Source organism: Cervus canadensis, chromosome 16, assembly GCF_019320065.1.
Source record: "Cervus canadensis isolate Bull #8, Minnesota chromosome 16, ASM1932006v1, whole genome shotgun sequence".
Lineage (NCBI taxonomy): Eukaryota > Metazoa > Chordata > Mammalia > Artiodactyla > Cervidae > Cervus > Cervus canadensis.
Genome location: NC_057401.1, coordinates 8,844,717 through 8,866,316, shown reverse-complemented (window position 1 = coordinate 8,866,316; position 21,600 = coordinate 8,844,717). Strand labels below are relative to the sequence as shown.

The window sequence follows — 21,600 nt, the reverse complement described above, 5'->3', positions numbered from 1 at the left end:
CCTTTAGGATGGACTGGCTTGATCTCCCTGCAGTCCAAGGGACTCTCAAGACTCTTCTCCAGCACCACAGTTCAAAAGCATCCATTCCTCAGGGCATAGCCTTCCTTATGGTCCAACTCTCACATCCATACATGACTATTGGAGAAACCGTAACTTTGACTAGATGGACCTTTATCGGCAAAGTGATGTCTCTGCTTTTGAATATGCTGTCTAGGTTTGTCATAGCTTTTCTTCCAAGGAGCAAGCATCTTTCAATGTCATGGCTGCAGTCACCATCCGCAGTGATTTTAGAACACTAGGAAATAAAATCTGTCACTGTTCCCACTTTTTCCTCATTTATTTGCCATGGAGTGATGGGACTGGATCCCATGATCTTAATTTTTTGAATGTTGAATTTTAAGCCAGCCTTTTCACTTTCATCAAGAGGCTCTTTAGTTCCTCTTCACTTTCTGCCATCCTTTAGGGTGGTATCATCTGTATATCTAGAGTTGTTGATATTTCTCCCACCAATCTTGATTCCAGCTTGTGATGCATCCAGCCCAGCATTTCACATGATGTACTCTGCATATAAATTATATTTAACTTATATAGCAGGGTGACAATATACAGTCTTGTTATACTCCTTTCCCAATTTGGAACCAGTCTGTTGTTTCATGTCTGGTTCTAACTGTTGCGTTTTGACCTGCATACAGCCTTCTTAGGAGACAGGTAAGGTGGTGTGGTATTCCCATCTCTTGAAGAATTTTCCACAGTTTGTTGTGATCCACACAGTCAAAAGCTTCAGCGTAGTCAATGAACAGAAATATGTTTCTCTGGAATTCCCTTGCTTTTCCTATGATCCAACAGATGTTGGGAATTTGATCCTTGGTTCCTCTGCCTTTCTAAATCTAGTTTGGACATTTGGAAGTTCTTGGCTCATGTACTGCTGAAGTCTAGCTCAAAGGATTTTGAGCATGATCTTGCTAGCATGTAAAATGAGCACAATTGTATGGCAGTGTGAGCACTGCACTTACTTCAGAGATAGGGAAACAAAAGCCTAGGGAGGTAAAATGACTTCCCTTCACAGGGAGCATGCTACTCTCTCCAGTATAAGATTTTATGCTTATACACTTCACATGCTGTAACAACTGCGATGTAAGTAAAACAAAGTTAGCAAATTGTGCTTAAAACAAAGTCAAGCTAATAGCTGAATTAATATAACCTTAACTAGCTGTGGAAGCTCAGGCAGCTTTATTGCATTAACTAAATTCACTGTCCTTTGCCCAAAGAGACATGAACAAATAAATCTGAGAAACTCATAGGAAAGAAGACCTGGACAGAAGTCTCCTATCTGGCCACCTGATAAGGTCAATCAACTGCGCATCTATTTCTGACTGAAAGAGTGATGTACAGATGTCATTAAGAAATGAAAAAAAAGTAAAAGTGCCTATATTTACTTCCCTTTGGGAACTGTAGATCCATTATATATGGATCTGGGTTTGGTCTCATACCTTTGTAATTTTCTTTCTTTATGAAATGATCCATCAGTAAGTTAAATGTATAGTTATCTGGAAAAATACCATATTGGACCTGCAATGAAAATAAAAATAAAAGTAAAATAAGAGAAAAAATTCATTAAGTTCAGTTTATAATTATGCCTATGTATTATTCAGGAAAAAAAATTGTTCCCATTAGCTTTAAAATATCTGACTATCATTTTACAGCATCTGTGACAGTGAAATAGAAGCTGTGACTCATGCAGTTTGGTAACTGGAACTGTTGGTCAGGGTGAGAAAGTTGTGAGTGGGTGTCTGATATAAGACACCTGACGTGAAAAATAAAGCTCAATTCTAACACCTCATTATAACTTAAAAAAACCCAAACCAAACCAAGAATATAAAACACAACCACACTCCACTGGTTCAGTGATTCTTTTAAAAAAGTATGAATATCAACACAAAAATGGAGTCCCAGGAGAAGGCACACATTAATCACACTTGCAGCATTTTCTGGTCCTTAGAGTGCTTTTCTCCCAACTTTATTAAAGTATAGTTCACATGTACCATTGTGTGACTTTAAGGTGTACAACATGATCATTTAACATACATATATATTGCAAAAAGATTACTACAACAAGGCTAGTTAACACATTCATTGCCTCACATAACGACTATCTTTTAGTGGCAGTGGGGATGAGAATATTTAAGATCTACTCTCTTGGCAACCTTCAAGAATATAATACAGCACTCTTAACCAGAGTCATCACGCTATACATTAGATCCTCAGAACTTATTCATCTTTGGAAGTTTGTATCCTTTGACCAACATCTCCCCATTTTCACCCTCCTTCCCCAGACCCTGATATCCATTATTCTACACTGTTTCTGAGTTCTTTTTCAGATTTCACACATAAGTGAGATCATGAGGTATTTGTCTTTCTTTAACCAACTTATTTTACTTTGCATAATGCTCTTAAGGTTTGTCCACGTCGTCTCAAATGGCAGAAGTTTCTTTTGAATGGCTAAATATCCCACTGTACATGTATGCATAGGCTTCCCTGGTAGTTCAGATGGTAAAGAATCTGCCTGCAATGCAGGAGACCCAGGTTCACACCCTCTCCCCGCCCTACACACATTTTCTTTATCCATCCACCTGTAAATGGACACTTAGGTTTCCATGGCTTGGCTGTTGTTAATAATGCTTCAGTGAATGTGGGGTTGCAGGTATCTCTTTGAGACAGTGATTTCACCCTCCTTTGGATATATACCCAGAAGTGGATCTGCTGGACCACATGGTATTTCTATTTTTAATTTCTTGAGTGATCTCCATGCTATTTCCCATACTGGCTGTACCAATTTACATTTCCATCAACAGTGCATAAGGGATCCATTTTTGCCCTATTCTTGCCAGCATCTGTTATCTCTCGTCTCTGAGTTTTTAAAGACCCAAGAAACCTGAGATTTTAGTGCCTTTCTGTGTGATTTTCATGCACAATAAAGTCTGACTACTAATCATCTAAACTGGTTATATACTTATTTTAAATTCTTACTTCAGTAGGATTACTCACTCTCATCAACCACACAGAAATATCTGAGGAATTTTTTTTTCCAATTACACCTATCCTCCTTGAGGAATTCTGATAATCCTAAACCCCAGTTGTCAGTCTCTGCTGAACCGAGTCACTATTACTAGCAGACTGTACAGAATGCCTCAAATGTGCTGAAATACAAAAAAAAAAAAAGTTCAGAAGCCACTGTTTTAAAAGTTACATCCCATGGGCAGTGTTTAAATTTATCAAAGCAGTCATTCGATCTGCGATAATTCCTAAGGCAGGGTAAAAACAAAATATTTTAGAATGATAAATCATTAAAGCTGGAAGGAAGGAAACTTAGGAATCAATTGGTCAGCGATTCTCAATCCTGGCTGCAAAAATCAACATGTAAGCTTTAAAAAGACACTGATGAGGTATGAATGGGCAGAGCACAGAGACCGGTTGGGGGGTGGGGTGGGCAGTGAAAGTAGCCTGTAATACGGTAATGGTAGATTATACTTTGTTCAAAGCCACAGAGTAAACCCTAATGTAAACATGGACTTTGGGTGATTTATGTTTCAGTGTAGGTTCATCACTGTAACAAATGGTTCACTTGGATGGGGAATGCTGATAACGGGGGAGGCATATCCTGGCACATGCGGGGACAGGGAACATATGGAAAATTTCTGTACCTTCTGTTCAATTTTGCTGTGAACCTAAAATTGCTCTAAAAAATAAAATCTATTTCAAAAAAAAAAAATTAAAAAAAAACCAGTTTAAAAAAATACCAATGCCTAGGCTCCAGAAAGACCAATTAAATTAGAATCCTGGGGGTGGAGAAAGCATCTATAATTTTTAAAAGTTTCTTACATGACTCTAATGGGCAGCCAAGGTTGGAAATCACTGATTTGGTACATCTCACTTGGCTTAGAGCTGAAAAAACTAAGACCCAAAAGAATAAAATTACTATTTGCCTAAAGTGAAAGTGTTAGTTCATCAGTCATGTACGACTCTTCGCGACCCCATGGACTGTAGCTCACCAGGCTCCTCGTCTATGGAATTCTCCAGGCAAGAATACTGGAGTGGGTAGCCATTCCCTTCTCCATGGGATCCTTCCCAATTCATGGATTGAACCCAGGTCTCCTGTGTTGCAAGCAGATTCTTTACCATTTGAGACACCAGGGAAGCCCATTTGCCTAAAGTTAAGAACAACTGGTAGAATTCATGGTGTTATAGCTTGGGTCTTCTGACTCCCTGTCTGGTGTGTTTTTCACTAAAAGACTAGTAACAACAAAAAGTAAGATAGAAATATTAGATTTATCACTGAACCTGCTTATCTACTTTATCAACTTATAAGCTTCCCAAGGGAAAGGATAGGATGCTGCCCATTTTTGTGACAATGCCGTATCCAGCTCAACATCTCACACACAATCTGTCTGCAACGTGTATCAAGTTAAACCGGTAACCAAGCAAGTCAGAGGAACAAAGGCTCCCAAAAACAAATGTAGTATTTCTTTTTGAGTTAAAAAACAGAAGTTTCAATGACACTACAGATATAATACATTTCCAGAGAAATATTATTAAAGTCTTGTTATGGGTCAAACCAGGATTGCAGCTTGGGATTCACAATAACAACGTTCACAATAATAACTTTTGTTTATTTTGTCCTTATTTCATACTACGAGGAGAATGAAGACTCAGCCATTGGGGAATCTGTAACATTCAGAAAAACCCAATTGTAGGGGCTTCCGGGGCTTCAGGGAAGAAGTCAGGGACTCAGGAAGACATGTTCTGAATAAACTAGGAAGTCTGTCTTTTCATGTGTAAGAGATATGAATGCTCTGAAGACTGTACTCTAGCAAAATGGTCTTTTACGCTAAACATCACCAAAGGCAACTAGGCAAAACCCCCAACACTTGGGGATCAAGAATGAAATGACCACCAACAGAGTTTCTGTGACTGGATTACTAACTTTTTCCTTTCACCTCTCCATTTTAAAATCACTATGCTTGGAAAAGCCACAGCTACAGGAATCTTTATTTTTAATGTGCTGATTAATTTATACCAGCTCCATTCTAAAAAGATTATCTGAGGGCAAATAAATTTAAAAGCTATTTCTTATACTATTTTCTGCTGTACTGTAATGGAACATGTAATGGTACAGACACCATCTTGCCTAAACTGAGGAGAATAAGCTGCAAATGCCAGCAAACCACTCACCTTATTTACAAGGGTATATAAGGCTTTGTCTTGGGCACCATATTTCAGACACTGCCTAATCCAGGTGTGGATAGTCCAACCTCTCAGGTACCAGCAGTTGGGGCTGTGTCGAAATCTAAATAAAACAGAAGAGAAAAAACTGATTTTAACTCTTAGATGTCAATGCCAAAACCCATCTTCCATCAGTAGGTCCCCCTCTTAGGAATTTACAGATGATCATAAAAGTCATGAAGGCCAACAGCTAATAAAACTTGAGAATAAAACTCATTAACATCTGAAATGGGAAAGAGAAGGCAAAAAATATAATAAAAATACTATGAAAATTTTATTACTTATTTATAGTCCCTAATTCAACATCTTGTTTTAATACGAGATTTATGAAAAATGATTTCAGGAATATGCTCTACTAGAAGACAGATATGGAAGCTCATTGGAGAAGGAAATGGCAACCCACTCTAGTATTCTTGCTGGGAGAATCCCATGGACTGAGGAGCCTGGCAGGCTGTGGTGGGTCCGTGGGCTCACAGACAGTCGGACACAGCTGTGCGACTGAACGACAACAATGGAAGCTCATACTTTAGAGTTCTAAAACAGATGAAGTAAAAAAAGAAAACTAGAGTACCACAGCAATTTTAGAGGAAAATCAGCTTTGAGTTACACTGCTATTTCTTGTGGCACTTAGGAGAGACTGGGACACTCTTCAGTGAATTGAAAGGAAGAAAAAAAAAAAATTGAGCAAAATTTAGCACTCAGGCCCTTCAGGATACATGATCATGCTGACTTTCTCACAGCTCCATTCCAGCACTTCAGTCTATCTCCTCGTGCTTCCTGCTGCTCCCCACATGGTTTTTAAAGGCCTAAGCTATCCAAGCTGAGGTGTATATAGTACCAGTATTCCCACAAAGGAATGAAACTTGAAAGTGAATTCAAATGCTAGTCTTGCCCCGAGTTGGCACACATTAGTTGGAGCAGCTTTTGCTTGCTCCTGGGGTCTTTGTGCCACAGGCTGAGTGACAGGGGAGACAGGAGTGAGGAGGCCACATAAAGGGCTGTGCAGTCCTCTATCTGCTTATCTGTTTTGACCTGGACGGTTCCTCAAACATCATCTCATATCAGTTCAAGTCTGCACCTTTTCTCTGAACCTTAAGGAAGTGGAAGCTGGTCAATCTCTGGACCCCACAAAATTAAAAAAGTCAATTTGTCTTCTTATTGTAAAAACAAAAGGCAAGACAAAAACTTAAAGTGAAAGAATTTTGTGCCATATTTGAAAGTTGGGGCTACAGGCTAATACTGGGGGTTTTCAGAGGCCAGTTATTCAATCTGGCCACCTGCTATTTCCTGCCATCTGGTATTGGGATAGTTTCCTGCTGACTAGGTTTTCTGCCAAAGTAAAAGCTGAGAGAAAGAGAGCAAGTGAGAAGTAGTACTTAATTTAGGCTGTTTATTAGTGATCTGTTGAGAGATTTGACAAAAATGAGATCTGAAGATATTTTTTAGATTGAGTCATGCAGCCCTGTCTAGTCCTTGAATGCTTTACATCTGGTTGGAAAAAGTTTTTCTCACTTTATCTTTCCTTACAGAATTAACCCCTTTAAAAGCAGAAAGATAGAAATATGTCAAATTATGTTTAAGATGAGAGTGACCTGGCCAGAGAAGAGCCATTGTATAAGCACCCTAGATATGGTCTAATGAGATCTTCTGCATAGAAATGAAAAATATATCTTTTAGTATTTCATGCTTTCCTTCACATTTTAAAAACAGTAGCTTGAGCTAATTGAGCTTCCTTCCTTATTACTCTGAAAAATCTGAGATTTTAAGTGTAACAAACAGTTAAAAGCTAATTTTATTATTATTATAATTTTTAAAGTCAAGTGAAATACCAGTTGTATTGCCTAAAGATGGTGATGCTTCCTTGGTAGCCTGAAGGCTTCCTGGACAGCAACCAGGGGGGCAGGGGGGTGACTGCCTTATTCAACATGGATTCCTCGGTGACTGACACAATTTGTGGCCCATGATAGGTTTTTAACAAATAATAAGAGAGCTTTAATCAACACTGATCATTATGCTAACTTCTATGGTATACTGCAGAATTATAAATTCCCTGTTTGGGAATTTATAATCTCATTACAAAAATAATGCCTTAGGAAGCATCACTACGAACAAAGCTAGTGGAGGTGATGGAATCCCAGTTGAGCTATTTCAAATCCTAAAAGATGATGCTGTGCAAGTACACTCAATATGCAGCAAATTTGGAAAACTCAGCAGTGGCCACAGGACTGGAAAAGATCAGTTTTCATTCCAATCCCAAAGAAAGGCAATGCCAAAGAATGTTCAAACTACTGCACAACTGCACTCATTTCACACACCAGCAAAGAAATGCTCAAAATTTTCCAAGCTAGGCATCAACAGTACATGAACTGAAAACTTCCAGATGTTGAAGCTGGATTTAGAAAAGGCAGAGGAACCAGAGATCAAATTGCCAACATCCACTGGATCATAGAAAAAGCAGGAGAATTCCAGAAAAACATCTACTTCTGCTTTATTGACTACACTAAAGCCTTTGACTGTGTGGATCACAACAAACTGTGGAAAATTCTTGTGGAAAGAGATGGGAATACCAGACCACCAGAGAAGGCAATGGCGTCCCACTCCAGTACTCTTGCCTGGAAAATCCCATGGATGGAGGAGTCTGGTAGGCTGCAGTCCATGGGGTCACAGAGTCAGACACGACTGAAGCGACTTAGCAGCAGCAGCATACCAGACCACCTTACTTACCTCCTGGAAAACCTGTATGCAGGTCAAGAAGCAAGTTAGAACTGGACATGGAACAACAGACTGGTTCCAAATTGGGAAAGGAGTACCTCAAGGCTGTATATTGTCACCCTGTTTATTTAGCTACTTAACTTATACGCAGAGCACATCACGCAAAATGAAAGCTGGATGAAGCACAAGCTGGAATCAAGACTGTCGGGAGAAATATCAAAGATATGCAGATGACACCACCCTTAAGGCAGAAGCAGAGAGGAACTAAAGAGCCTCTTGATGGTGGAAGAAGAGAGTGAAAAAGCTGGCTTAAAACTCAACATTCAGAAAAAACGAAGATCATGGCATCCGGTCCCATCACTTCATGGCAAACAGGTGGGGAAACAGTGGAAACAATGACGGACTTTATTTTCTTGGGCTCCAGAATCACCACAAACACTCCTTGAAAGAAAAGCTATGACAAAACTAGAGAGTGTACTGAAAAGCAGAGACATCACTTTGCCAACAAAGGTGTGTCTAGTCAAAGCTATGGTTTTTCCAGCAGTTATGTATGGATATGAGTTGGACCATAAAGAAGGCTATGCCCTGAGGAATGGATGCTTTTGAACTGTGGTGCTGGAGAAGAGTCTTGAGAGTCCCTTGGACTGCAGGGAGATCAAGCCAGTCCATCCTAAAGGACTCAACCCTGAATATTCATTGGACGAACTGATGCTGAAGCTCCAGTACTTTGAAGTATGCGAAGAGCTGACTCATTAGAAAAGGCTCCGATGCTGGGAAAGACAGAAGGCAGGAGGAGAAGGAGAGGACAGAGGATGAGATGGTTAGATGGCATCACTGACTCAACAGACATGAGTTTGAGCAAACTCCAGGAGATGGTGAAGGACAGGGAAGCCTGGTGTGCTGCAGTCCATGGGGTCATAAAGAATTGGACTGAGCGACTGAACAGCAGCAACAAAAATAACACACTGGGTGGGCAGAAGAAAGCTTGTTCAGGCTTTTCTGTGCCATCTTCCAGATTAATCAAAGTGACTTTTTACCCCATATAAACAAGTAACAATAATACAAGGGGCGGGGACATGAATGCTAAAGATAAAAAGCGTCCTGCTAGATGCTACAGAAGCTTTTGATCATAGTGGTTGCTAGGTTTAGTCTATTTTTCCTTCAAAAACAAAAAGTTGTCAATTACCTCCTTTACCCAAAACTATTTAAATCTCATTTAAATCTAATCTGCTTTAGGATGTCTCCAGTGACTACTAAAGTTATTTCTTTTCTTTCTGATGGGACTTTAAAATAAACAGCACAATGATCATACCAACCAAACACCTTTTTCTCTTATTCACGATCAGCAGATCATTTTCAGGCTTTGAAAGAGTACCAGAGATTGACAGGATCTAGCTACAGACCTTCAAAGCTTAGATGAAAATTTGTGTACAGCCTTTCACTAACCTTCTGAGGCTAACTTTAATAGAGAAACAGAGAAGTCTTTTCTTCTCAAATCTTTTGTCACACTTTACTTCTTAGAAGCCTAAAGGGAAAGTTACTCAAGTCCTCACATAACTAATATAATCATCTCCCTTTGGAAGATGTGTCAACAGGCTCACATGGGTCTTCACTAAGTTAACTCCCTTTCTCATCCTGGAGCAGGGCTACTTGGTGTGATCTCTGCTCTGTGAGACCGAATAATCCAGACACACAGCCGTGACCAGGGCATTTTCAACTACGTGACAACATGAAATCAATTTAGAAGTAAGAGGCAAACACACACACATATTATGACATATGCTGCTCAAAGTGCAATTCCTACATTTCCTAGCCAGGCAACAAGTAAGCTCCTTTTTAAGTCCTTGTCAGCATTAAAAAAAAACAAAAACAAAACAGCACACAACTTATGTAACCATCTAGAATATAAACCACTCAGAACACTGAGATGGGTCCAACTTTGGATGGTGAGTTTAAGAATTCTCCGTCAACGACTCTATAAGCGGTTCACAGAGAAACACTCAGGCTCTTTTCAGACCCGCCAGGGGTAATACGATAGCCAGGTAAGTCTCTGGAATGGGTACTCGCCTGGAACGACTCTGCAAATTGCTGGGCCAGCAGGCTCCTTTCAGCCAAGGGAAAGGCAAAGAGACACAAACACAACTCACACATTGATTTCCAAACTGCCTGCAAACAGACTGGCTTTTGTCCTTGACTGGTGGGACCACCAGCCTGGCAGATTACAGGCAGCCACTGTAGGAGTCCCCTCTGTGCCCCATGCCATCAGCTGTTTGCTCACCTCAACAGAAGCTTTATTATTGTCCATGCCAGCAGGCTGCCAAGCTAGGCAAACCGTGTGAGTGTGGAAAAGATAAACAGATGCAACCCAAATAACTCCAACAAGGCTTGTGCTCACAAACACAAGAGACCTTCTGAGCTTCCCAGTTATAAAACAGAAGCAAACTCGACAGTTCTATGGATGTGAGTATTTTCTTGGAAGAAAGAAGGGACACAAGGAGGAGGAGGAGAGGATGAAGCATGCTCTCAAGCTCTGGCTCTGTTAGTTCCCAATGCTGGTATGCCACGGCTAAAGAGACATCTGTCCACACTGCTAAGTGGGGTTTCCAGATGAAGCCAGGACTTGCCCAGGCCAGTCAAACGGCAGGTACCGAGAAGCTTCCTGTCCTCAAAAATCAAGCAACATTCTGGACTTTTCGGGGCATCTGCCATCACTACATCACATTCAAGACTGACGTCACCAGGAAGGAAGGAGAGCAGAGTCACATAGCATGCATGACATGGGGCAAAAGTCTTTGATATCCTTTGAGGTACCTTAGAAGGGGAGAGCGGTTCTAGAAGTGAAGTTGAGAGTGAAGAGAGACACACCAGACACTTACTATGATTTACATAGGAGGGACTTCATTTTGTGTAGAAGTCAGACAGGATTTCCTATTTGTAACCAATTTCATTAAAAAAAAAAAAAAAAAAAGTGAAACAGACGTTCTTCTATGGGTTTTGTAGGCCAAGGTGGTGATGCGCCTCAGCTCTCTCAGTATCACAGATAAAAGCGCTCCTGGCTGAGCAGGACTGATGCACAGATGCCAGAGCCTGGAGCGCAGCAGCCCCACCATTCAGCTGCAGTGCCGGCTCTTCCATATGAATGAGCAAGCTTTCCACAACATTTATCTGATTATGAGAGCCACCATCCTTAAACATACATGTGCAGTTTTCCCTCCTCCCGAGTGAATTCTGTATTCTGTGGCAACAGGCTTTACAGATGGAAACCTCAGCCCCTGAGCTGGGTAGACATGGAGATGGGAGGAGGGGCTGGTGAAAAAGGAGGACAGGAAGAAAACAGTTGGTTCCAGAGCTTGCAGTGCAGATTGGAAATCTTATGAATGAAGCAAAGTGTGTAACTTGAAAGGTTTTGAGTGCATCCCTGAACTAGAACCACAGAGCAAGAGAGTGTCCTGTGACTATTCAAACCAGAATCTGATTCAATCATGGCTACCCACTTTCTAATTCTACTAGGATAATTACTTTCTTTTGCATCCTGATGGAAATCCTGCTTTCATCAATTATTAGTTGGTTTCAACTACCACAAATAAAACCAAGTTTTGATGCAACAGTTTTCTAATGACTATATCTTTGTCAAATGTTTGCAAGGCTAATAGAGGAGTCTAATATAGGAATTGATAATAGAGACGTCCGTATTCTAGATTAAAACTACTTTCTTGCTTGAGATCCAAGATTCCTACTTTTATAGGGGAATGTCAAGCAATTTTAACTTTCAAAAAATGTCCTGATTGTGCATGAAGTGATGCATAAAGAGCAAGAATCTCCTCCAAAACATTCCCCTGGCAAATGTTCAATCTGTTGGGACTTGTATATTTTCAATGAATTTATTATCTACCTCTAAGGCAGATAAAAATGCTTTAAAAAAAAAATTTAACACTTTTTTCAAGAAACAGGTTTATAGAGCTATAACATACAAACAGTAAAATTCACACTTTTCAGTGAATTTGTGACTTTTGACAAATGCATCCAGTTGCATAACCAACACCACGGTCACATTGTAAGAACAGTTTTATTTCCCCGAAAAATTCCTAATGCCTCGCTTAGAGTCGGCCTCTTTGGGGTTTGCTGGTTAATTTAGGCAAATTTTATAGAGATACTTCCTCAAGAGTTATTAATTTCTGACCCTAGAGTTACTAATTTTAAGAGGAAGAGCAATCCCTGTTAGTTTGTAATTTACATTCTGCCAATTTACAAAACAGAATTTGAAAAAATTAAAACTCAGTTAACAAGTAGTTTCGTCTGAGTCCTATACACACACAACCATTAGACATCTGATTTGCCATTCTAAAAAGTGAGTGGATTTTTGGTAGAGAATAACACAAGCATAGAGTTTTATAAATGTGGAGTGATAAATAAATGCAGCACAATAACACTTTTTAAAAGTGAAGATGGATAACAGAGGGACTTGTTAGACATAAAAGTCGAAGTCTAAATTTGTCAGACCCAGAGCTTAAAAACAAGGTCACCTGTATTTCACTCAATAATAATGAAATAACACTTCACATTGAGAAACTACTCTAGGAAAAATACTCTATTTTCCACATCCATGCAAGGACAAATAGGACCTATATTCCCAAATTATTCTGTCTTCTCTCTGATCTGGCTATTGTTTAGCCAGACTGACATCACTCAATATAAAAGACCTATTTTTCATTCACCAAGTAAATATTTAGCAAGTAGCTACACTGTACCAGATGATTTGTATTTTATCCCTGCTGTTCCAACCAGTTTCCTCCAGTTTCAAACAATCTTAAAGATAACATCTCTTCTTTTCTGATGTGCTTAGTCACTCAGTCTGACTTTTTGCAACCCCAATGGACTGCAGCCTGCCAGGCTCCTCTGTCCGTGGGGATTCTCCAGGCAAGAATACTGGAGTGGGCTGCCATGCTCTCCTCCAGGGGATCTTCCCAGCCCAGGGATTGAACCCGAGTCTCCCACATTGCAGGCAGATTCTTTACTGACTGGGCCACCAGGGAAGCCCTTTCAGATATACAAAGAGAAAACCTACAGCCTGACTATGCTTTGCTGCTCTTTCTCCCACGGTTTACAAAGCACAGGAGCCAGTCAGATGAAGCCGACTGCTCTTTGTCTGAAGCCTACTGTTTTTATCAGTCTCCAAAAGGTGATGGATATGGATAACAGGTGAGGATTATTTGCAGGGAGAAATGGAAAAGAAAAAAGTATTCACAGTGATCGTTGATGTGCCCTCCTGCCGATGGTCCTAAAAGCATTCGATGTCCATCTCTGTGGCCAACAACTGACCTCTCAGTGAAACTGCACCCAGAAGTGCCTGGTGGGGCTTCTCTGGCCACTTGCAGGCTGGACACACAGAGGAGCTTCATGCCTGAGACGGCGGAACGCAAGGTGAAGCTAACGGCAGAGGGCCTTTTTCTCAGAACAGCAGGAAGCTGAGAAAAACTGGATTTTGGATCCAGTCCTATTTATGAAAACACATAGAGTTGTGGGAACTGGTTTGAGCTGGACAGAGATAAGGCAAGTATTTTTGGTTTTCAGTAGGAAATCTATGAGCCAGTTTTAAAAAGATATCAACATTTCCTGATGTCTTCTAAAGTTCTGGCTAGGAACTTCAGACATAACTTCTGCAAAATCATGAATAATACGATCACTAAAGACAGGAAACACCTAAATCAAATCCCTTATGAATATACAGTGGAAGTGAGAAATAGATTTAAGGGACTAGATCTGAGAGACAGTGCCTGATGAACTATGGATGGAGGTTCGTGACACTGTACAGGAGACAGGAATCAAAGACCACCCCCAAGAAAAGGAAATGTAAAAAAGCAAAATGGCTGTCTGAGGAGGCCTTACAAATAGCTGTGAAAAGAAGGGAAGCAAAAGGCAAAGGAGAAAGGGAAAGATATACCCATTTGAATGCAGAGTTCCAAAGAATAGCAAGGAGAGATAAGAAAGCCTTTCCTCAGTGATCAGTGCAAAGAAACAGAAAAACAATAGAATGGGAAAGACCAGAGATCTCTTCAAGAAAATCAGAGATACCAAGGGAACATTTCATGCAAAGATGGGCTCAATAAAGGACAAAAATGGTAGGGATCTGACAGAAGTAGAAGATATTAAGAAGAGGTGGCAAGAATACACAGAAGAACTGTGCAAAAAAGATCTTCACGACCCAGATAATCATGATGGTGTGATCACTCACCTAGAGCCAGACATCTTGTAATGTGAAGTCAAGTGGGCCTTAGGAAGCATCACTACAAACAAAGCTAGTGGAGGTGATGGAATTCCAGTTGAGCTATTTCAAATCCTAAAAGATGATGCTGTGAAAGTGCTGCACTCAATATGCCAGCAAATCTGGAAAACTCAGAAGTGGCCACGGGATTGGAAAAGGTCAGTTTTCATTCCAATCCCAAAGAAAGGCAATGCCAAAGAATGCTCAAACCACCGCACAATTGCACTCATCTCACACACTAGTAAAGTAATGCTTAAAATTCTCCAAGCCAGGCTTCAGCAATACGTGAACCGTGAAATTCCAGATGTTCAAACTGGATTTAGAAAAGGCAGAGGAACCAGAGATCAAATTGCCAATATCCGCTGGATCATTGAAAAAGCAAGAGAGTTCCAGAAAAACACCTACTTCTGCTTTATTGACGATGCCAAAGCCTTTGACTGTGTGGATCACAATAAACTGTGGAAAATTCTGAAAGAGATGGGAATACCAGACCACCTGACCTGCCTCTTGAGAAACCTGTATGCAGGTCAGGAAGCAACAGTTAGAACTGGGCATGGAACAACAGACTGGTTCCAAACAGGAAAAGGAGTACATCAAGGCTGTATATTGCCACCCTGCTTATGTAACTTATATGCAGAGTGTATCATGAGAAACGCTGGGCTGGAGGAAGCACAAGCTGGAATCAAGATTGCCGGGAGTAATATCAATAACCTCAGATACGCAGATGACACCACCCTTATGGCAGAAAGTGAAGAAGAACTAAAGAGCCAACTGATGAAAGTGAAAAAGGAGAGTGGAAAAGTTGGCTTAAAGCTCAACATTCAGAAAACTAAGATCACAGCATCCGGTCCCATCACTTCAGGCAAATAGATGGGGAAACAATGGAAACAGTGGCTGACTTTATTTTTCTGGGCTCCAAAATCACTGCAGCTGGTGATTGCAGCCATGAAATTAAAAGACGCTCACTCCTTGGAAGGAAAGTTATGACCAACCTAGACAGCATATTAAAAAGCAGAGACATTACTTTGTCAACAAAGGTCCATCTAGTCAAGGCTATGGTTTTTCCAGCAGTCATGTATGGATGTGAGAGTTGGACTATAAAGAAAGCTGAGCACCGAAGAATTGATGCTTTTGAACTGTGGTGTTGGAGAAGACTCTTGAGAGTCCCATGGACTGCAAGGAGATCCAACCAGTCCATCCTAAAGGAGATCAGTCCTGGGTGTTCATTGGTAGGACTGACGTTGAAGCTGAAACTCCAATACTTTGGCCACCTGATGCGAAGAGCTGACTCATTCGAAAAGACCGTGATGCTGGGAAAGATTGAGGGCAGGAGGAGAAGGGGACGACAGAGGATGAGATGGTTGGATGGCATCACCGACTCAATGGACATGGGTCTGGGTGAACTCTGGGCGTTGGTGACGGACAGGGAGGCCTGGCGTGCTGCAGTTCACGGGGTTGCAAACAGTCGGACATGACTGAGCGACTGAACTGAACTGAAAGGCAGGAAAATCACATATATTAATTACCCAGGGATAGGCTGTGTATCTGAAGAGTTCTAAGGGAGGGGGAGGTGCAGAAGCAAAAGGAGGAAAACAAACAAAATACGGAGTTTAGAATTTCTGGAGTATTCTAGGCTTAGTGAAGTTGTCAGGATTAAGTCTGCCACAAAAGAAGTGAACAGGCAGAAAGGCCTGGCCCAGGGGACAGTGCACACCACCATAAAAGCAGAGAAGAGTTAAGCTGATGTTAAGCAGATTTACACATCTTTTTGTGTGTGGGATTATGGATCTCTTTTGGGATATTTTTGATGGAAGAGAAGCTCAGCACTAATCAGGGTATCTTAAGAATCATATATATATATTTTTTTTAAATAAAGAAGAAAAGGATCTCAGTGCTTTAAACATTTTGATTCTCTAACACATGGAGACGTTGAATCTGAAAAGATTCTGTTTAGAGGAAAAGGTAAGGCTGGATTTCCTTTCAGCTGCATGACGCAAGTTCATAGCTAGTTTCTATTTCTGTAGCTCTACTGACTTCAATATTAAACCTTTACACAAGGCAGAGGACAAGTTTTCTCTTTTTGTGTGTTCGACAACAGTAGGTGTTTGATGACTCGGCAATAGTGACTAGGCCTCTCAGACTATATAAATACCAATAATGTATGTTGAAACTCATGAGAAATATTTACATTTGAAACAATAATCCACCTCTGGTTTTGAAGTATTATCCTGCCTACAAACAGATGAGGACAGGAGGAAGTACTGCCTTTTTATTCAAGGCAGGAGGAGATCAGAGATGGCAGAGAAGTGGAATAAAATGTGGTCATTCTGGAAAACCACCTACTCCTCACTTCTGCCCCCTTCTGTCTCCTTGCAGTAAGTTCAGGGAACAGACAAACTGATGGGAGATTGAAACCAAAAACAGGAGAGAGAAAGAGAAAAATAGAGTGTGAGTGTGAGTTTAATCGCTAAGTCGTGTCCGACTCCACGACCCTGTGGACTGTAGCCCGCCAGGCTCCTCTGTCCATGGGATTTCCCGGGCAAGAATTCTAGAGCGGATTGCCATTTCTTTCTCCAGGGGATCTTCCTGACCCAGATCGAATCCATGTCTCCTGCATGGCAGGTGGATTCTTTACCACTGAGCCAACGGGGAAGCCCAAAACAGGAACACACAGGCTCAAAGACCTTCCCAACACACACACACACACACACACACACACACACACACACGTACACACACATACGTTCTAAATAAAAAACTCAGACTCCTCTCAAGATTGGAAGTGACTCTGAAAGCCATCTAGGCCAAGTAAATTGGGGATGGGGAAGGAAGAAAAGTTCATATAGAATTAGAGAATCTAGGGACCTTTAATACCCCCTGTTCACTGAATTATTTATTGAGAAGTCACTACTTATCAAGCCCTGTACTGCGTAATGCGAATCTAGTCTAATTTCTCTACTTTATAGATGAGGAATCTCGGTGTCCAATGGGATGAAATGATTTTCCCAAGATAAGTCAGATAACTCCAGTTCTATAAACTAGGCTGTTTACTTACTATTCCACCACTGCCTTTCAATTCTTTTATTTGTAAGACATCTTTCAGAAACATCTCTGCAGTGTGACAAAAGGTCTCTAACCTACTAAAAAAATAAAATATTCAGGCCGTGAAACGGTTCTGGAACTGCCCTGAACCAGGTGTCTAACTTTGTAAAGTCACTCGATCCTTGGGGTTTCAGTTCTTACAACTGTAAAATGAAGAGACAGGATTATCTGGATTATACATGAACTCACAGGTCTGCAGGGGCTAGTCAGTTACTATCAATATAAGTCCATGAAGAATCGTGTAAGACGATAGGTATAAAACTGCTTGTATTATTATCAAGCAAAGTAGCCTCCTAGTTGTACTGTTTTTGAAAACTGTATGGGCCAAGCAAAATACACTGGAACTCAACTAGGCCAGACCCCTGAAACTACTTCCAGCTCTCACATTTAATGACTGAGGTATAAGCCTAATCCACTTATTAAAACATCATACATTTACACATCTCTATTAATTAGAGAAATGGCAGTGATACAAGTGAGTGAACGGAGATTCAAAGATACAAGCTACCACTCAGCCCACATCTCATTCTACTCTACTCCACTAGCCTCATTCCCCTGCCAGGTGAGTATCACTTCACTCAGCTTGGGCAGTGCACACAGACTATTATGGGGACAGCAGACCTTGCAAACTGGCATCTAAAATTTCAAGATGAAAGGATACAATCACTAAATTAAAGTCAAGGTCCTTAAAAGTAGATTTTAACTGGAGATCAAGTTTTGCAGGATAATAAAAATTTCAACATTGAAATATTTTTACTCAAGGGTTTTTTTTACTCAAACGAATACTTCATTGTATTCAATTTATATCTAAGAGTCAGCCATTCAAAGTAACTTTCCTATAAATCACAAATTGTTTTTGTACATTGCTACTTCCTTTGACTCCTTAAATTATTGCTAAGCATCATAAACATACAAATAGTTCACCGCCATAGCTTATTTTTGGTTTCAAACCCCTGTTAAGTGGCAATTCTTAAGCAGATATAGTTTTTCTCTTCAAAAAAGGGGGAGTGATTTGGGAGTGGTTACAGGGATATTAAGAAATTATTTGCCAGTTTCTGGAAACATAAAAGGACACAATCACTTTTGCAGGGGAAAAAAAAAAAAAGAAATTTGAAAATAGAGGTTCAGATTTGTTAGTCCAACTGTTTTCCAGAAGCCTTAATTTACCAATTACTAAAACACCCTTATTTATTTATGAAGGTAAGAGAATAAAGGTGTCCCTTCTTTCTTGTGCTGCCAAACAATAAAAATCAGAATGACTGCATTTAATAAGCATCTCCTCTATTTAGCTCAAGCTAGCACTCCCATATATAAAACCAAACTTTTAAATAATGGAGTATTTGAAAATGTACGAACACAATATACTAAGAAAATTCTTAGTATGTAAGAATGACCAAATGCAACAAGGTAACAATCTTAAGAACGATTTCCAATTTTGAACAGGGAGAAGCTAATTTCTTGGTAAAACTCCAAAAACCATCCATATAATCACCACGCTGCAATTAAAGGAAAGCTCTTATGCTAGCCCACAAGGAGGTAATGAACAATCTGAACAACACCTTTTATTGCCTGAGAAAATTTTTTAAAACGACTCAAAGTGCCAGGAGAGAGCTGTCTCAATGCAACTGCAGACAGCTTTCCAAAGTCCCTCTGCTTCTCTAAGGATGAGTCATGAGAGGAGAGAGCATCTTGGCAAAGACACAGTCTTTCCTCTGGTTCCACTCACGCCCCCTCTTATTAAAAAAAAAAAAAGAAGCTTTGATGGATAACAGTTAAATAGATTCCAGACAGGCTTAACGGGAGAAGTTTGAACACCAGGGAGGCAAAATATCATTGGAGAAGTCTCTGTTGTTTGCCACTGTGAGCCACGAGACTCAGGGAAGCATCTCCTGAATCCTAAAAAGGGCTGGGTCCATTGATCATGTGTCAGACTGTCGCTGTGCTTTGTGGGACAGGAGAGGGAAACAGCCTATGGAAATATCTTTGCTTCCTAGCTGCCTAAATGTCATTAGCTCATCTGCTGAACAATTACAGTGAGCTGGAAGGGGCGGGAGCTTGTCGTTTATAAGTGCAAATGCAAATTCACCCGCAGCAGCTGGAGGCGACCCACGGGGCATGGCTGCTGCAGCGCACGCAGCCTTCAGTGGACAGGCGCAGTTTTTCTTTCACTAACTTCAGGCAAAAAAACCTAGGGAGCTAGTCTAAAAAAAAAATTTTTTTTTTTTTTAAAGAGAATAAGTAATGTATAGAACAGACTTTTGGACTCTATGGGAGAAGGCGAGGGTGGGATGATCTGAGAGAACAGCATCGAAACATGTATATTTTCAAGTGTGAAACAGATCGCCAGTCCAGGTTGGATGCATGAGACAAGTGCTCGGGGCTGGTGCACTGGGATGACCCAGAGGGATGGGATGGGGAGGGAGGTGTGGGAGGGGTTCAGGATGGGGAACACATGTAAATCCATGGCTGATTCATGTCAATGTATGGCAAAAACCGCTACAATATTGTAAAGTAATTAGCCTCCAACAATAAAAATAAATGGAAAAAAAAGAAAAAAGTCACACACCCTGCAGCCCTCACCCCCAATTTTTCCTATTAAAAACTCCCCCAAAACCATTGGGGAGTTTGGGATTTTGGGGCACAAGCACCTTGCTTGGCTCTGCAATAAAACTTCTTCTCTTCCAAAAAAAAAAAAAGGAGAGAATAAGTAAAGAAAAGCTGAGTGTTAAACTAGGGAGACTAGCTTTGCTACTGTACCTATATAGAATCACTTATTCCCACAGAATAGGGCATGTGGTGAGGGCAAAAATGCTGTCTTCTGCATATGATCATTTACCAGCCTACAAAGGATCGGCAGGCCGGCTGGGCACTGAGTGACAAAGACAAGCAGAGACTTCCTGCCTTCAGTGAGGTCAGCCTGGGATTATCACAACCAAGCATCTTGTGAGCATCTAAAACAAGCAGAGGAAGGTAATTTATAAGCGTCGTAACACAATCCCCCATTTACTTAACAATGATTATTTCATAACACATGGTACTCAATTTTCTGAAAATCAGCTCTCAATAGAAAAGTAAATTCAATGTTTCTCTCCTCTTCCCAAAAGTCTTATTTGTTTTCTTTGGATATATTTTAAAAATAAAATATTACAGATATAAAGTTACGCCTTCCTCCTTGCACCTCCCAGAGGAGGAGCTGGGGGACACCATTCTAAGGCACGCTCTCACCCCTTTATTAACTAGGGGTGTGCCCTGTGCTGAGCACTCTAGGGTGCAAATGCCTTTTAACTCTGTATTCAAGGGCCTGATAGAGAACTCAGCCAAACCACAGTAGTACGTGTGGTATTCCGGGAGCGGAAGGGTAGGGGCAGAAACAATAAAATTTCTGCCATCTGGGACGTGAGAGAGGCTCAGATACCACTTTACTGTGGAAACTAATCATCAATGCCACCAGGAGAGTCCCTGACAAGGTAGGTGACTGCTCTCTGTATTTAACTGGAGCCCAGCCCTGCCTCATTAAGAGTCAGTTTTGTCATTTGTAAAATAGAGGCAATAATGCCTTTATCACTGGTTTACTATGAAAATCAAAGGATAATTGGGTTGCGTACGTTGACAACTTTTAATCCTTTTTAGAACCAAGCAGAGTAGAAACATGCACATAAGCAAGAATTACTTTTGTCATAGTCTACTTGATATAGCAGGTTATGCTCAAAATCCTTCAGGCTAGGCTTCAGCAGTATGTAAACCAAGAAGTTCCAGATGTACAAGCTGGATTTAGAAAAGGCAGCAGAACCAGAGATCAAAATCCCAACGTTCGTTGGATCATAGAAATATTAAGGGAATTCCAGAAAAACATCTACTTCTGCTTCATTGACAACGCTAAAGCCTTTGACTGTGTGGATCACAACAAACTGTGGAAAATTCTTCAGGAGATGAGACTACCAGACCACCTTACCTGTCTCCTGAGAAACTGGTATGTGGGTAAAGAAGTAACAGAATCTTGCACGGAACAACTGAGTGGTTGTTCCATGCACTGGGAAAGAAGCACAACAAGGTTATGTATTGTCATCCCGCTTACTTAACTCATACGCAGAGTACATCTTATAACATGCTGGGCTGGACCAATCACAAGCTGGAATCAAGACTGCTGGGAGAACAACAACCTTGGATAAGCAGATGATACCACTCTAATGGCATAAAGTGAAGAAGAACTAAAGAGCCTCTTGATGAGGCTCAAAGAGAAGAGT

At 40.7% G+C, this 21,600-nt stretch overlaps 1 protein-coding gene across 2 annotated transcripts in view; it reads right to left on the bottom strand.

Moving 5' to 3' along the window:
* The window catches only part of MRPS27 (mitochondrial ribosomal protein S27), a 100,983-nt gene that overhangs the window by 14,119 nt on the left and 65,264 nt on the right, over window positions 1-21,600 (bottom strand). For both annotated transcript variants that reach the window (XM_043488763.1, XM_043488764.1), the window contains 2 exons: window positions 5,230-5,344; window positions 1,491-1,569 (listed from right to left, as the gene is read on the bottom strand). In XM_043488763.1, coding sequence (XP_043344698.1) covers window positions 1,491-1,569; window positions 5,230-5,344 — 194 coding nt within the window. The remainder of the gene's footprint in view (window positions 1-1,490; window positions 1,570-5,229; window positions 5,345-21,600) is intronic.